This window comes from Dunckerocampus dactyliophorus, chromosome 15, assembly GCF_027744805.1.
Source record: "Dunckerocampus dactyliophorus isolate RoL2022-P2 chromosome 15, RoL_Ddac_1.1, whole genome shotgun sequence".
NCBI classification, from domain to species: domain Eukaryota; kingdom Metazoa; phylum Chordata; class Actinopteri; order Syngnathiformes; family Syngnathidae; genus Dunckerocampus; species Dunckerocampus dactyliophorus.
This window is the reverse complement of record NC_072833.1, coordinates 2,604,212-2,621,871: the sequence shown is the minus strand read 5'-3', so window position 1 is coordinate 2,621,871 and position 17,660 is coordinate 2,604,212. Positions and strand designations below refer to the sequence as shown.

The window sequence follows — 17,660 nt, the reverse complement described above, 5'->3', positions numbered from 1 at the left end:
GTTCTCCGGGTGCTCTGGTTTCCTCCCACACTTTAACAACAAATTAGCAGAGCTTTTTGTTGGGGTTTGTGACAAAAACATCATCTTGTTGACAGATAAATGTGTTGATGTTTTTATTGCTTACAATGACAATGTACATGCATGTGTGTGTGTGTAGGTGTGTGTGTGTGTGTGTGTGTGTGTGTGTGTGTGTGAGGGAGACAAGTACCGCCTCATTTGATTTGTGTCAAATGGAGACAGTGAGCCTCCCTGTGTGTGTGTGTGTGTGTGTGTGTCTTTGAGAGTCGGGGGAGTGTGACGGAGGTCCATCGCTCACTCTCCGTCGTCTCTGTCTACACGCTTCTCACACACACACACACACACACACACACACACATACACAGAGACTTAGAGGCACGCCCCTGTCACCTCTACAAAAGCACTGCGGTTTGCCTTGCTCAACCAAGCGGGACAAATCCCCGCTTTGGACAAACCAGCATACGGTCCAGAAGCAAAAGAGCTGAAAAAAGGTGTTTCATCTCTCTTCCGTTTGGATGGACGCCAGACAATGAAAGTGGAAAATGTGTCGACACAGTTGCCGGCAGAGATGCCTCATACGCTCTCTTACAACCCCAGCGGGACACTCACGGCAGGAACACAAGCTCACCAGGCCCTGACCTTTGACCTTGGATACGCACACACACAAAACCAGGCTCACTGTCTCTCGCACAAATCAAACGAGGGACGTACATGAAACGGGCCTCTCGTCTTGTAAACAACTTTGACACACACATTCTCCCCGTGCGCTGTTCAGCACAAGCACGGCAAATGGACCTTTTATGAGGTAGTGTCAGTGTGTGTGTGAGCCCAATCAAAGGTGCAAGGCTCCTTTTACTGCCGTTCTTCTCAAACAGTGTGAGGCAAAACTCGAGCAAGACTATTTATTCTATTTTTATGTTTAGCAATCTTATAATGTGTGTGTGTGTGTGTGTGTGTGTGTGTGTGTGTGTGCATGTGTGCTCCTGGAATGTGCATTGACCGAGTGACCTATAGCCAGACTCCAAGGGCGTTAGCAGTTCTACCATTTGGACCCTCCCAATAAATAACCTTGACACACACACGCACACACACACACACACACAAATATAGCCAGGTCAGGCAGTCAGGGGCCACCTTGACTCACCCACACATTCCAGCTTACAAGCAGAGGACGCGCCATCCATGCATCCCTTTTCTATAGCGCGTGTCCTCATTGGGGTTATGGGTGAGCTTGAGCCTATCACAGTGGGGTATGCCCTGGCCAGCCACTCACATTCACACATGCATGTTTTGAGGATGTGGGAAGAAGCCAGACTACCCACGAAGGGGAGAACAGGCAAACTCCACACTATGGAGATTCCAAACCCAAATCTCCTGACTGTGAAGGAGACACGCTAACCACTAGGACGCTGCATACGCCCAGAAAACGATATACCTGTCGTCCCGCCTCGTTGTTCTGCAGGTTCATCAGCGTCCGCGAGTTCTCGGGCGAGCCGCGGGGATAGTTCTTCTCCCTCTCTCGGGCGTCCACAAACTCCCGGGCGAAGCGGTAGCCGTAGTGCACGTTGTCGCCGCAGCCGCCCCACAGCCAGTCGCGGGGCAGGTCACGTGGCCGCGCCGCCCGGCTGCAGCCACACGTGGACAGCTCGCCCTCGCGGCACGCCCGGCTGACGGCGTTGACCACGCCGGCAGCACTGATGGCATAGGTGAAGGCAGTTTCTCTGGAGCCTGGGGGAAGAAGGGACATGGCATCCTTATAGCAAGGTTGTGTGTGTGTGTGTGTGTGTGTGTGTGTGTGTGTGTGTGTGTGTGTGTGTGTGTGTTGATAGGAAACATGGCAGCTCCCTCACACCCTTCATGAGCCAACAACAGACAATACATGTGTTTGACTCCACTGACTTAAATGCCACATTATTGTGCTTACTCAGCAAAATAGACGATGAATCCCCAAATACAACCACACTAAATAATCAAAAGTACTTGGACACCTGGATACTACACAAACGGGAAATGAAAATACAGCTCTTTTGACAAGATTTTGGAGAGCGATTATTTTTGTCTGTCTTTCTTTTTTCCAGTTCTTCCACACCAAACTCACCCAACAGGACCCTAATCCGTCTTCTCCAAACTGTCCCCACTTTGCGGAGCATATTATTGAAGACTCCCAGACCACACTTCGCAATACACAACATCCCATTCAGTGCATTAATACACAAAGAGCCTCTGAAGCACACACAGGGACAGCTACTGGAAAGGTAAGAGCTTAAGTACTGTGAAACTCTGCACATTTGCATCACAACAGCAACAAGAGCATTCTTGTTGAACTTCACACTGCCTGGGCTCCTTTATGGACCTCATACATGCAAACTTAACTACAAGGAAGCATTGCAGTCATGCATTGGCTGTGTTTCAATGTCAAAACTGCATGCATTTTTAGCACATCTGAACGCTAATTACGGTATTATGTGTTCTCATAACTTCTTATTAACTGGTATTTAAAAGCAGCTTTAAAATACGGCTGATTGTTTATGGTCACGCATGAATCCATCCATCTATCTATCCAGTGTTTATTTACTGTATATCTTTAACCCTATATATAGCCTGCCATTCAGTATTGTTTTAAAGCAATGCCATGGACCAAACGTCATACTGTGTATTTTAAAGTGATTTGCTTTTACTATAAGTGTAGGCATTTGTCCGTTTTTTTAAAGCCAATTATTAACTGTCAATTTATGCTTCAAATGTCACGTAAGTCACATCATACGTCTGAAAATGTACATTAAAGTGATTTTTCCCACACTACCAACATAGTCATTTGTCAGTTTTTTTAAGCCAATCTTTGCCTACTAAATGTAAAACTGGAGTTAAAAATGTTAAAAAATACCTCATTATAATTTAAAAAATGTACTTGTTTCATTCACTATAAACATATTAGTTTGTCTGTTTTTAAGGCAATTATTGCCTTAAGTGTCAAACCGGCGTTGGAATGTTCTAAATGACAGGCTTTTTAAAATGCACTTTACAGTGATTTCTCCCCCCGACCCCCAACACACACACACTATAGTGTCTGTTTTTTTAAAAAAGACAATCACTGCCTAACAAGTGCAAAAGTGGTGTTAAGAAAGTTCAAAATCACACATTATGCCTTTTAAGATGTACTTTTAAGTGATGTTTTTGACTATCAACAGTAATTTGTCCATTTTTAAGGCCAATTGTTGCCTACCAAGTGTAAAATGTGTGTTAAAAATGTTCCATATGTCACACTATAGTTTTAAAAATCTGCTTAAAAGTATTCTCTCCCCCCCACTATAAACATACTTGCTTAAAAGTATTCTCTCCCCCCCCCCACTATAAACATACTTGTAGTTGCGCGTTGCCTGCACTTGCACGCAGCAGTTTGTCTACACGTCACGTTCTGTCGCGCGTGTATAAAGTACGGGCATAGAATGCTTTTATAATTGGCTACATGTGGAAGTTGAGGGTGCATGTTTGAGTAATGGTGCAATCCACATGCGGACCTGCAGACATGCACGCATGCATGCACATATTAATGCATGAGCTGCATACAGAAGAGGCGCACCAAGAGCGCTCTGGTGGTGGAGGCGGTGGCTTTATGAGCCCGAGCATTGCAGACTTCAAATGGGACAGCTCCGGATCTGCCGGCTCGGTGTCAGCTCATCGACGCATTTCAAAAGAGCAGCGTCGGGGACAATGGAGCGACTAACACCTCCATTTAAAGGTGGACATAGCCGGGATTGTCAATAGAGAGACTCGGGGTCCAGACAGAGAGGGGACGAAGGGGACTTACACCTCGTCTGCTTGCCTCCCAGCGGATTTGACACATACTTGTTGATGAGAGCTTTCCCACATTCCCGCTGGGAATTAGGGGCGCGGGATAGTCATCGAAAAATGGACAAGCTACCGGGACGTATTTATTGCAAACCAGGCCGCTGACACGTGACTCCATTGCATTGTTCTCCTGCTTGCATAGCTCACAATGACACTGAATTGCTTTATTTGGCGATTGTTTAGTGCATTTTTTAATTAAAATCACCCTCATAAAAGACACACCTCCTACATTATTCACTGACATAATTTTAAAAAATCATTTTTTAAAAGTCATATCTTGTTGTAAAAAAATATGCAAACTTGCTCCTCCTTTTCAAAATATGTTTTTGCCCACTTACAACTACAAACAACTAATTATTCTACACTTGAATAGGTTTTAATTATTCACTAAGATCATACAATAATTACAAAAAGAATGTCTTGCAATGTTAAAGTAAAAAGAAAAGATGTTCACGTCATTGAGCCTTGCTCCACTTCTTCAAAATATGTTTTTAGTTTTTGCATAATTCTGCCCACAAAAAACAAATTATTCAGCACTTTCATCCAACTATGCCGGGGGTCACCAACAGGTAGCCCCCCACGGCCACATGAGGCGCCCGCAAGCCTCCTTTTCATTCAGGTTTTCAGTTAATAATGTGACAACACTAGAAATAAATGCAGTCTGAAATGCAAAATGTGAATGGTGGATACCAACTTTTGGTTAAAGTTCTGGTAAAACAAGCATATTCCGTTTGTTTGGGTTAAAATAAGCTATGAAAATAAATTTCACAAGTGTAAAAAGATTAAACCTTATAAGGCTCATTACTGTAGACTGGTTTTAGTTTAGTTATACTTAACAAGTTTAATTATTCACTGAGATGATATGACAGTTCAAAAAAGGTTATATCTTGTAATGTTAAAATAAAAAACTTCATTAGCTTTGCTCCCCCCTCTTCAAAATATGTTGTGGAAAGTTTGCAGAATTCTGCCCACTTACAACTAGAAAAAACAAAACAATTATTCACCACTTTAATCCAACAATGCATGTGGTACTTTGGAAGGTTTCAACATAATGTGCAGCTTTGCACTTATTTGGTGACAATTGCAAGCAAAAACGGAATTATTATACAGTAAAATCATAAGACTTTCAGGCTCATTAGACTGATTTGGGGTGTATTTCATGAATTTAATCACACTTGAGTAATATGGAGGAAAAAGACATTCAGCACAACAATACACTAAATGGACAAAATTTTTGAGACAGACCCTTTAATCGGTTAATTCATAAATCAGAGGTTGATTTAGAGCCCTGAGTTTGCCTTATTCATCTTAGCAACACATTTTGGACAATTGTATGCCATGTAGAAGGCATAATGCACAAAGTAAGGTCTTTAAAAGGTATGTGTGTATGAATGCGGTCACTTTAACTCCATCAAACACCTTTTTGACTAGGATGGAGACTGCACCTTACCGATTTGCATGACGCGTCCAAAGACAGATGTGTTGTCCACCGTGCTGCAGTTCCACCTCCTCTGTCTGAACTGGTACTGGCACTCCTTAATGCCAGTCTTGGCCCCGTCCCCGATGTACATCATGTGGTCCTGGTAGAGCTGGCACAGTTTCCTCTGACCCTGGGGACAAGCAGAGTTTATTTTATCTGGGAGAAATGAACACAGGGACACGTGGTGTGTTAAAGCAGGTGCACGGTGTTACCTGGGAGAGACCAGACAGCTGACTGCAAAGAGGCTGAGCGCCGATGATGTACATCTCTGGCCTCTGGATGGGGGTCAGCGCCATGGACCTGCGAGAGATGCATTCATGACAACTCTTCAAAGAATAAAGTGGCGCTGGCTTTGCTTGTGTGCTAAAATGCATCATTTTTCAATGGCGTTTTGGCATTGGACAGAGAAAAGTCATGTTTAGATGTCTGTCGGGGTACATGGTGGTCATCTACAAGGTGAACTTAACCTGCACATGCACCCGGCAACCCCAACATGAGGTACATTTGCTTTGTAAGTCAAGAACAAGTGTGGCTAAATGAAGGTCCAAACAGCAGGCTCCTGGCTCAGGCCATTTGGGGTTCCAAGAGGGTAAATATTGTGACAGAGCCCTCACATTTGTTCTAAAAAGCTACACCCCCACCCATCTTAAAAACACACACAGGCAATCCGAAGTGACGTCTATTAATCACATTTTGTTATTTAGTCAAGAAGCAAATCAAATACAAGAGGAGAAAGGAGGAAAACGGTGCGTAAAGCTGCCGTGCGTAATGCCCTTTATGATCGCATACAAGACATGGCCTGTTTTCACTCATCAAAGCTGATTTATTGGAGCTGTAAAAAGCGCAATAAAACGTTTTAAATAAGAGTTACTCACCACCACGAGTTGGCGTCCACCACCAACAACTGCGAGGTTCCGGTGAGGAGGGCGACCAGCAGCAGCAGAAAGTGCCGAACGTCGCCGTTCCGCCGTCTCCACACGGGGCTGGTGTCCATGGTCCGCCGCCTTGGTGCAGCACAGCCGGCTACGGGGAAAGTGGTGCGCTGTTGGGACATGGGCATGGCTCAAAAGACCTTAAGATTAGTCCACTAAGCACCACACGCAGTAGGCCGTCATCAAGGGCAGGTCTGCAAGCCTAAGATCGATGCATTGGTTCTGATGTTACAACAAGTAGTCTCCACAAAAGTCCATCCAGCTTGTGCGTAAATGCTTGGATTTACGCATTAAAAAAGAGGGAGTGGCCACCAGAAATGAGATAAATAAGATAATGAAACAATGTATAGCAAGTGCGATATTGTTGTCTTGAGGGAAGATGAAGTGTCTGATAAAAAGGCTAATAAATAAAAGGACACTTCCTCCACGTCCTGTTCCTCTGCGGGCCACTTCAAGTCTCCCTCAAATCCCCTTTCCCACCCCCTATTCACCTCTGAGCACCCCCACCCTCATTCCCTCCCAGTTTTACGACCTGGAGTTGCGCGGGATTGGATGCGCACAAATGTGGAAGACTTTCGTAAGCTTATTTGGATTGTAATGTCTGTCTTTTACGCCCCTTTCTTGTCATATGCATCACTAAATTGTCTGTTTGTAAAGAGCACTAACATGCACACAAACAGGGATCGTCACACGTTGTGCGCGTAAAAGCCACTGCAGTAACGTGCGCGCAAAATTAGGCAGGAGGGTTTTACAAACACCCCCCCACCCCCCCCCGTCCTTATGTGGCCTGGAGAGTGTGTTCAAATGTGGCTCCTACGTTTTAATTTAACGTGTTAGGGCTTTTGTTTGAACTATTAATGGGAGTCTCTGTATGAACACACAATCAGTGTGAGGTGGTGTGTGTTGCTATGACGTCACCACCACCCCCTGGAGGAACATGGTCATGTCCTCTCTCGACAATAAGGTGATACTACAAGAAACTAGGTGGGCGGATCGATCCAAATATATTTTCCCACATACTGTATATACAGTATATGTGTTTTTTAGTTATTGTGTTCATATTATTACGTTGTTATATTGTTTACAAACTCCGGGAACAAGTACTAGGACACAAGAGGGCAAAAAGGGTGCTTTTGTTTAGGTATTTTTGCACCATTGACTGTATTTTGCTCAAACAATTGTGTGTCATTAAAAGGGAATGATTGCATTTTTGTGTTTGCTATTGTCACGTTGTCGAATTTATTTAGATATTGTTAAATTGTTGACAATTAAGTTTAAGTATTGTGATATTTACTCATTATGTTGTGTAAATGTATGGCATGCTCTTAATTTGTAAAGTGCCTGTGCTCTAAGACGGTGTTTCCCAACCTTTCTTGTCTTGTGTACCACCAGAGCCTCTTTGTCATACCATGAGTACCCCCTCGCTCAAACGTGTTGGTAATTCTCCAAAAGCAGAATGTAACACAACTGTTATCATTTTGGTGCAGCTGTGCCACAGGTTATTGTCTCCCTGGGGAAACTAGTTGTATAGCACTCACCTTCCATTTTATTGTCAGGCTTAATATGAAATGAGTGACAACATTTGCTTATCATCTTGGAAATTAAATGCTTCCACGCACACCCGGTAATTTGCTTGCGTGCCACTCGGGGTACGCGTACCCCTGGTTAGGAGTCACTGCTCTAGGAAGTAAGTCAACACATTCATCCTGTCTTCGATGTCACGTTCGTGGTTTACCGCCTGAAACGGTGAATATAGCATTATACATCGTTTTGTAACCTTAAATATTTGTCGTGTGTTGTATTCTGATATGCTGATAATCATGATCAACAAATTAAAGGCAAAATCAGGAAATCATTTCATGATCTTGAAAAATTTCAGGTAAAAAGTATCGTATCAGCACAGTAGTTGTGTATATAAGAATTGTGTTTTTAATGTAGGCATTCAAAAACACAGGGCCGCACGGTGGTCACACAGTCAGGAGATGGTTGTTTGTCTATATGTGTCCTGCGATTGACTGGCGACAAGTCCAGGGTGTACCCCGCCTCTTGGTAAAAGTCAGCGAGGATACGCTTCAGCATACCCCCGCGATCCTAGTGAGGATAATCGACATAGAAGATGGATGGACGGACATTCAAAAACACATGAAAATAATCAATAAAGTCGTCCGTTGGGGTATTTTGAGGGCGTTAACCTTCTCTCAACAATCAGCTGACACTACAAGAAACCAGCTGCAAAGTGCAAGCACAAGAGTATGTTTTGTTCCGTTATTAAAATCCCTGACAGTGTCAATCGAAAGTGAGCGTTGTGGTGCAGGTGGGCCTAACACTGAGGCCGCATTTGATCATAAATGCTATCCTACAGTATTGTTAAGCAAATTGTTGCAAAACAGCTCTAACTTTAATTTCTTACATACACAATTATATTTCGTAATGTTCCCTGGATGAGTTTAAAAAGGGACTGGGGACTTTAAATTTCAATATTAAGACAGTTGTGTATGCTAACAACAGCAAGGCTCGGCATAATTAAACATTCAGCAGTGACTACTAATGGCCTTCTGTAGACCTTGACTCATCAAAAGTGTCTCTGTAATGGTGTTTTTCTAAATGAAGACATTCAAAATAATTAAAATCTTCACCAAAGTTGTCCCTTGAGGCATTTTGGGGCGAGTTAAAGTGAGATGTCCAAATTACCCACTGCACAAAATCAGGAAGAGACCATCCCAGAGACTTGTGTTGTGTTCTTTCAACCACAAGAGGGCACTGTCGAGCCAACATCCCACTATTACAAGTAAAAGCAAGGACTTGGGGGAGAAAAACCATGTGAGATACAGAATGCAAACAGTAGGAGTGGAAAAAAGGAAGAGGGCTGTGTCTAAATAAGAGGATGCCATGAGAGCGAGGAAGCAGAGTCATCCCTGGAGGATATGAGCAATAGCCATGCAACAGGGAGCAATGTTGGAAAAAGAAGGCACTACTTGATCTAGAGATTCTCCCTTCTTCCTTCTCTCCCTGCGCTGGGAGGTTAAAGGTTGTCACAAAGTGGTGACAGTGGAGAGTGAGGGGAACTGGGAACCTTTGTGAAAATTCTGCAGATGTTTCAGCACAGGCACTGCTGCCAATGTGTTGGTGTTAATTCCTACATGTGAACACACACTGTGACACGAGGCCTCGGGCTTTATGTTTTCTTCACACGTCTCCTTCCTGCTTCATCACGCACGCTCCCCCTCCTCAGCCTCATCTCAGCCCTCCTCCAGCCCGCTCTGTCCATCTCCTTCCCTCCATCCATCCTTCTGTCAGCTGGCAGAGGATGAGTCATGCGTCTCTCGCTCCGAGGCTCAAACTCTCTAAATATATCTCACTTCTCCTTCGCCTCCTTCTCTCAGCGTCTTTCACTGTCTCTTTTTCACGCAGCATCGCCATCTGTTTCTCCACAGATCTTTCTACCTTTTTTTGGAACGTCGTCTCTGCTACGGTCTGAAAGTGAGACTGACATTTCTATTTCTATGTGTACGCTTCAATAAGTCTCTCTTAGTCCTTGCAGAAAACCTCCCTGCTGTGGAAAGACGTAAAACAAGGGACATCTTGTCTCAGGTATTCCAATGCTCACGTGGATGAAAGCAGAGTTGGAGTGAAGGCGCTCTACCTAGTGGGGAAGTGGGTGAATTACAGCTTTAATAACTCAAGCTATCAAAAATATTTATGTGTCAAAATTGAAGAAGACCACTGTGTGCATGTTTGTATCACCTCATTTCATTTTGGCACGTTTATATTTTTCTGTCAGAGTTGTCAGACTTCCCACAAGGTAGAGCAATGATGTAATAAGTTAGTCAAAATGAAAAGAGGAGCCCGTCCGTTCCAACAGTATTTAAGACGTCAACATTCTGGCACATTTATGCCATTTTTTTGTCAGTCCGATGCAATGATACTGTCACTGTATGTTTGACCTAGTGGTGAAGTGGGTGAATTACAGCTGCAATGACTCAGTTACCGCAAATGTGAATGTGTCAAAATTGAAGGAGGAGACCACTATGTGCATTTCTAACAGTACTTGGTATCACCTTATTTCATTTTGGCACATTTATGACATTTTTGTCTATGAAACTGCAGTTAAACAATTTTCCCACTAGAGCAACAACACTGTCATTGTGTGTCGGACCTAGTGGTGAAGCAGGTGGATTGTAGGTCCAGTTTGACACAAACCGTTATAAATGTGTCAAACCGAAGGGGGAGACTGTTGTGTGCATTTCTAACAGTACTTGGTATCGCCTCCTTTCATTTTGCGGCCAAGTTGGACGGAGTTGACAAAACTGTAGTTCACCATCTTCCCCACTAGGAAGAGCACGGATGCTGTGTTTTCAACCTAGTGGTGAAGGGGGTGAATTACAGCTTCATTAATTGTCAAACACCTTGACCCAAAATTTTAGAAATGTGTCAAAACTGAAGGAGACCATGTATTTGAGATGTCAACATTGCATAGTTTTCCTTAGTTTTGGCACATTTATAGCATCTGTTGTCAGAGCTGGTAAAACTATAATCCACCATCTTCCCCACTTGGTAGAGCAAGGATGCTGTCATTGTGTTGTCATCCACGGGCATGTGTATGTCCAGTGGGATACATGGTGGTTCCCTTCAGTAATGTATTCCTAAAGGCTGTTGTGCAGGTGTACATCCTTTATGGAAACACGTGGTAGATGAACCCGGATTCATTATCAGCTGTGAAGAGCGTCTGAGCTCCAGCTCACTGCCAACAGTTAACAGCAAAGCCAGCCCACTTTGGCACCTTAACAGTGAGTGCTATATGCCAGGCCTCATTTGGCACCTGACTGGAGCCCAGGGAGAGGCTGAATCCCTGAGCAGGAAGCCCCAGCAGGGGCCACAGAGACTGGGCAAGATTTGCCTGATTTCTCCCTGGTGCCTCGGAGCTCTGCCGGTCAAGCTACACAGGCCTCATGAGCCCCCTTCCCTGGAGAAATGATATACTTCAGAGGGCATCATACTGAGTTACATTCATTTCTTGTAGGATTACCTTTTAACTCTACTGGAACCATAAAACACAAGTTGTCTAACGCTGACCCACAAGCCTCATAACTCTTATCCACTGGACCCAAAATCAGCTTTTCCTTCCCAAGCTGTTCCCAATTAGCAAGTTCTTTAGTCAGATATTTGTCTTGAAAAGGCGACAACAGCACAAATAACAGTGCACAACCTGCCAAATCACAAGTTTTTTTTCCTCTGGTTATTTGATTGTTCTTTTTCCTCGTTTTCTAATTCTCAGGCACACAATGCATTTCCTCAAGGATAAATTATTCACACGTTGGCTACAGTTGTCAGCAGAATAATTTCTCCTTTCTTTCTGTATCTGCCCACCAACCACACACGCACGCACATGGGCACACGCACACAGGGATGGAAATATGCCTAATTATTCCACACATTGTTTACCTTAATTACTGCTTCAAAATATCACATTTGTTTTGTGCAACAATGTGAAATGAGACTTCAATAAAATGAGCGTGGGCTAAATTTGGGGTTTTATGGGGTGATCGTTTAAACACATTGGTGATGACTCATCTTGACGCTTTAGTTCTCATCCAGCCCTCTCTTTCATGCATTTCACTGGCCACTTTATTAGGCACACCTGCACGTCTAACATGAGAACTAGTATTAAAAAAAAAAATCTGTAATACTGTGAGCGAGCTGTTTGTGATAATAGGATGCAAAAGCAGTATACTGTCCCACTGGAAACTACAGCAACAAAAATGTTACATTACAAACTGGTTGGAGATGGCCACATTTAATCTCATCGGACATCTTTTCGCATGCATTCCAGTATGCAAGTGTTACAAGTGTTGGAAGTGTTAGATCCCATTAGAGCACTGGTATCACTAACGGACATTGATGGACCATTAAAATTTGCCTTTGACCCACTAAGCGGTCCTGAGCCAACCTAACAGTCTCCAAAACACGCTCAGTGCAAATCCTAAGACGGTAAAATGAGCTATTTTCCACCTTCATGGCTCCCTGCACAAACACACATACTGTACCCACACACACACACACACACACGAATACGCAGCCTTTTCATGCCAGCAGATGACAGAGTGCATTGAGAAAATGCCAAAATGCTGACTACTGAGAGAGCAAGTGTGGCTGAAAAATCTCCGATGTCAGACTGCAGAGCTGGCAGAATCCAAAGGCATTGTTGAGGACACACACGCACACACACACACACACGTCTAGGCAGTCTGTGTGGTGTCAAAGCATGAGACGCACACAGTGTATGAACACACACGCTGTACAATGCACGCAGCCTGTGAGGCGGCGCAGTGAGACGACCTGTCGGTGAGATAGAGGGGAAAGATGCGATCGAGGAGAAAGATGCGTGCAAAGACAAAGGAGGATAAAAGACGGGGACGACCTCATGATGGCCGCCTCACCTGTCTGTCCTCCTTGTGGCATTCATTATCAGCCGCATGCTATCTACTGTAGGCCTCACCTTATTCTTGTTTGGAAATCAGAATGAATAAAAGGAAGACAATAAGAGGTTGGTTATGATGTTGCAAGTGTTGATGAAGGGCGCTGCAAAGAGGCGGAACAAGCACTTGAAGGGGAGCTATTGCACAGAAAGCAAATGGATTTTATGAGTAAGTAAGTGTCATCGAGACGCTCGCCTTGTCTCCTATTGATGCTGCATTCAAGGCCGCTGGGAAATAGCAAGTGCCCTCATGTTGGAAGGAAACAAAAAACTTGGCCTACGACTGTGATAAGCTTGTATTCATTGAGCAAGGGTAGAGCTGCAACAACTAATTATGAATCGATGATTAATCGATTATCCAATAAATCGTTACTTGATTAATCAAAAGAACAAACTTCAAATTAAGAAAATCATTAATTACAGACAATTTGACAGTATAAGCCATAAAGACCACTAACTTGTGAATGTAGTATTCGACATTGGTCACTAGGTGTCAGTAATTGTTCGATGAGACCACCACCGAAGCACCAGACTTGAAGAACAGGTTTTTATTGCAGGTTTAAATTATCTCACAACAGGCACAATAATAACTGGGGCTGTCAATTGATAAATTGATAAATTGATTGTTAAAATATTTAAATCACGATTAATCACATTTTATACTCATAATTCATCACAGTTAATCTCAGATAGAAAGACGTTTTTATCAATAACAATGAATGAATGAAATCCCTTTGTGGTAAACGATTGGATGCGCATCTCGGTACACGGGTTAAGACACGATTCAAAAACTATATACAGTGTTCCCTCGTTTATCACGGGAGAAAGGGGCCCCATTTTATAGTCCACTGCTGATGGGGATCTCATGCAACTTCATGTCAAAAAATCCAAACTATCCCTTTAACTATGTGCCTTCTGCCATCTAGTGGAAGAACATTGAATTGAATCGCTGGCACATAAAAATACATTATTTGTAGCAGATAAATAATAATTTCAAACAAATTAAGTGAAACTGGATAATATCTCCGCGCCACACATGTTGATCTCGCGGCACAGTGGTTGAGAGTGACTGGACTGCTGCATCTTGGTTTGCCTCACATGTAGGCTCTTGACGTTGCAAAAAAGTTTCCTCCTCAGAAGTTGGACATTTCCCAGGTTTCATGAATGGAGCATAACGTCTTCTCCTCGCTAGGTAGCTTTTCTGACGAGCTATCACAAGACACATTCTTGCCTTGTAGCTAGCTAAATAGATAAGTTACAACACATAACTAAACATACAGTATTTGCTTTTTAAATAAGAAAAAACACCATTGCAAAGGATGAGATTGCAGGCTAGCTCGCTAATTAGCCACAAAAACATACTCCTGCCATGGACGATCAGAGCATTTGTGCTTGTAGACAGGTTAGCCTTTGAGGCCCACACATACAGCAGGTTATGTTAAAGGTGTGCACATTTTCCTTTGTAGGGAAGAGTTGAAAACACAACAGCACAAAACAGGAGGTAAGAATAATGAGCGCCAGGGTCTTTGAAAGCGGGCATACTGTCGGCTGCCATACATGTGTTTGAGCACCGTGCAGGTGAAGCAAGGAAACACCTCAAAGTAACATAAAAGATTCATCACTTACTGTGAGCATGCAGGTGCAACGCACACACGCGCGCACACACACACACAAGCAGTAGGGATGACATGAAAGTGAAAGCAGACAGTGACATTGATACACCAAAACTTTATATAACATGTGTGTGTGTGTGTGTGTGTGGCATAGAGAGATTGCACACAGACATGGTAATATCCACTCAGGTAGGTGTCAGCTTTCAGGGGGGGGACAGGTTGACACATGCCTGCGTAACCTTGGCAACCAGCAGCAGCGGCAACACCAGCAGTTGGGGTGCAGATGAAGCAAAGGAGGAACAATCACTCGCGTACGGCCCTCGCTTCAACCATCAACACGTCAAAATCACACACATGTAGCGCCTTCAACCGACACACCAGGCCATGCATACATCAGCACTTTACACGGTCACATGACGGGGATTATCACAATCTGGGGAGGTGCCACACACACACACACACTGCTGGCATCGTGCTCTTTGTATCATCTCCAGAAACATCATGTGACCGCCTCTCCCGCCTCATCCCCACTAAAAATACTCCTCTTTCTCCTTTCACTGCTTATTTTCCCCCAACTCTTCCTCTTGTGCTCTTCTCTCTCGCTCAGTGTGAGTGCGAGCATGGGCCCAGCAGGCTTTCTAAAGAGGACACACTCGCACACACAAACACACACACGCACACACAGGCAAGACAAGCAGGTCATGCAGAGGCTCAGCTTCTGCTGCTCAACATTTGAGCCTGTGGCTTTTTGTTCCTTGCTTTTCCAGCCTTCTTTTTCTCCTTACCGCCACCAAAAGATGTTATGTTGTGTGATTAAAGTTTGTAATTTATTAGAATGTGTTTGTTTATTGATGTGCAGTCTGTCAATATACACTATTTACGTAAAAAGGGTGGGATTTAAATTTTCTCACTTTTAAAAATATTTCTGAGAAGTTATTTTTGTGAAATTTTAACATTTATTTTTTTATTTGATTATGCTTAGTATGCTTTATTAGATTTTTCCGGATGCTTATATGTGAACTGTAGTGATGGGGTCTCCGAAGATTTGCTGTTTGTATGCTATAAAATCATATGAAGTTTAATCTGGATCTGATCTAGATTGTGCCATTGTCAGCAATGTAAACTGAACATGTAATACAGCGCTACGCATGTTGAGATGCTTACATCGCTGTCAAAAGTCAATCAAATGAGGTTTGCTGTGCTGTATTGTTGGATATAAAATTAATTCTGGCTCTGGATGAACCTCTTTTTGGCTACTAAGTTTGCATCCAATCTTTCAAAATGTCACACTGCTTCTGAATTCCCCTTTGAGCCTCCCAAATATCAAATTGACGGCTGCACAGGAAATGATCAGTCACATCGTCTAATTGAACAGAGCCCTTGGGTGAGGCTAATCCCATTATGCTTTATGACCGTGGCAGAAAACCAGTTTAGGTCCGCAACTTCTACCACTGGAAGTGTATGAAAATGGCAACCTGCTCTGTCAGTCAAGGTGTTTCGGTGCTTAGTATTCAGATGGCGAGCCTTTGCTTTGAAAACACACGACACATATGCGGTAAAGGGTGGTTTGTCCAGGTGTTGCAAGGACGTGTGTGTCAGCGGCCAGAAGGGACTGGTTGGCTTCGCCCTTGATGTCGAATATGAAATAAAAAGTGAAAGGACATTTGTGTTAGTAGTCACACTGGCCTTCTTGACCATTAGTGTTTCTCTATTGTATGAAAATACAAGCATTCAAATCAATGCTTTTCGCTCTTCCCATATTCTTATTTTAGTGTCTGTTTTAGTTGAAAAAAATTATATCAAGTAAATATATAAATATTAAATTATTAGCATTGATTAAATTCAAAAAGACGTATTGGCCAGGCTTCTTTTAATTAAAGCTATTGGGCAGATAGGCAATGCGCTATGGAGTATTATAATTGTCCTCAACTCTAATGGGCTCCAAAATACTTCCTGATGTCTTCAAATACAACTAATGCATACTATGACCTATTACTGTATTATGATGCACAGAACCCTCCATATTCTTATTTTAACGCCTTTTTAGGTGTAAAAAAATATTATTTACATTTGCTATATTAGTATACGATTGTTGCACTGTTTTATTATATTGGTTAAATCTAAAAACATGTTGGACTTTTTCTTGCAAAAAAAAGCTAGAAAGGCAATTATGTAACAAAGACTTCGTTGTGATGTATCTGTGGGTTGGTATGATATTCTGGGATGCACACAAGAACGTCCTGGGGATTTTTTTTTTTTTGGCAGATTAAAAAACGTTGTGTCCACACGGTGCCGGATTAGTATATACTGTACAGTAGTTGCATCTGGACGGGAACACATCACTGAGTGAAAACAATGTTATACACAAGGCACTCCTATGTGTGGCGCTGTGAACAGGCACGCAAGATGGAACCACGTGACACTCCAAACCATAGAAGAAGAAAGAACGGATTTTCGCTTACGATAAGTGGAATAAGTTCTGCGAGTCATTATAGACAAGACAACAAAATATTAGGAGAATGTCAACCGGGGTGAGTCAGGTCCGTCAAAATGTTCAGATATGTTGGGTTGTCATCAAAGCTCATCATGTCATCGTTTCTGTGTTGCCCATCAACACGGCACCGATAAGCCGGCGTTTTCAGATTTTCCCACTCTGGAAGCAGTTTTCAAAAAATACCATTTCAGGTCACCCAGAACTCCATTCATGTGTGGATGAGCGGCTGAAACGATTTTTGGGGCATTTTATTGTAGTAATGCAACACTTCGAGATGTCCTCAAATAAAACCAATGCATATCTACAGTATAAATGAACCATAATAGCTTCTGATATTCCTGTTTTACTTACTGGGCATAGCGTTATTAGCTTTTAACACTCACAAGACCGCTGGTGAGTGCTATCCAATCAAGAAAGAAAACTATATTTCATAGCACAAAAAACAAAAAATCCAGATTTTGCTGCACCCTTCTAATCCTCACCTGATCCCTGCTCTCCCTTTTCACTCTACTTCTACATTTCCCATCAGCTCTTCCTCCCCCTCGCTCTTTCTCAAGCACTCCGCCACACTCCACTGGCTTCAGCAAACGGCTCCCCTGTCATATTATCTCTCTCGCTCACTCACACATACACACACACGCACGCACACAACAGAGGGACAGACATATGTTCCTTGGACTGAATAGGCTATGCACATGCACACACATGGAGATAAACACACACACACACACAGATCAAGGTTACTTCGAGGGTGAGAGAGGCCCATTGCAGCAAAGAAAGTAAAAAAAAAAAAAAGAAA

General features: G+C 43.1%; 1 protein-coding gene across 2 annotated transcripts in view; it reads right to left on the bottom strand.

Annotated features, from left to right (window-relative positions):
- Positions 1 to 17,660, bottom strand: part of wnt5b (wingless-type MMTV integration site family, member 5b) — a 51,140-nt gene that overhangs the window by 4,193 nt on the left and 29,287 nt on the right. The window contains exons 2-5 of one of the 2 annotated variants that reach the window (XM_054800943.1): positions 6,223 to 6,389; positions 5,560 to 5,647; positions 5,318 to 5,477; positions 1,454 to 1,746 (exon numbers count right to left, since the gene is read on the bottom strand). In XM_054800943.1, the coding sequence (XP_054656918.1) occupies positions 1,454 to 1,746; positions 5,318 to 5,477; positions 5,560 to 5,647; positions 6,223 to 6,341 (660 nt within the window). In that variant the 5' untranslated portion in view covers positions 6,342 to 6,389. Of the gene's footprint in view, positions 1 to 1,453; positions 1,747 to 5,317; positions 5,478 to 5,559; positions 5,648 to 6,222; positions 6,402 to 17,660 lie in introns of those variants that run through there. The other variant, XM_054800942.1, reaches the window with a different exon arrangement.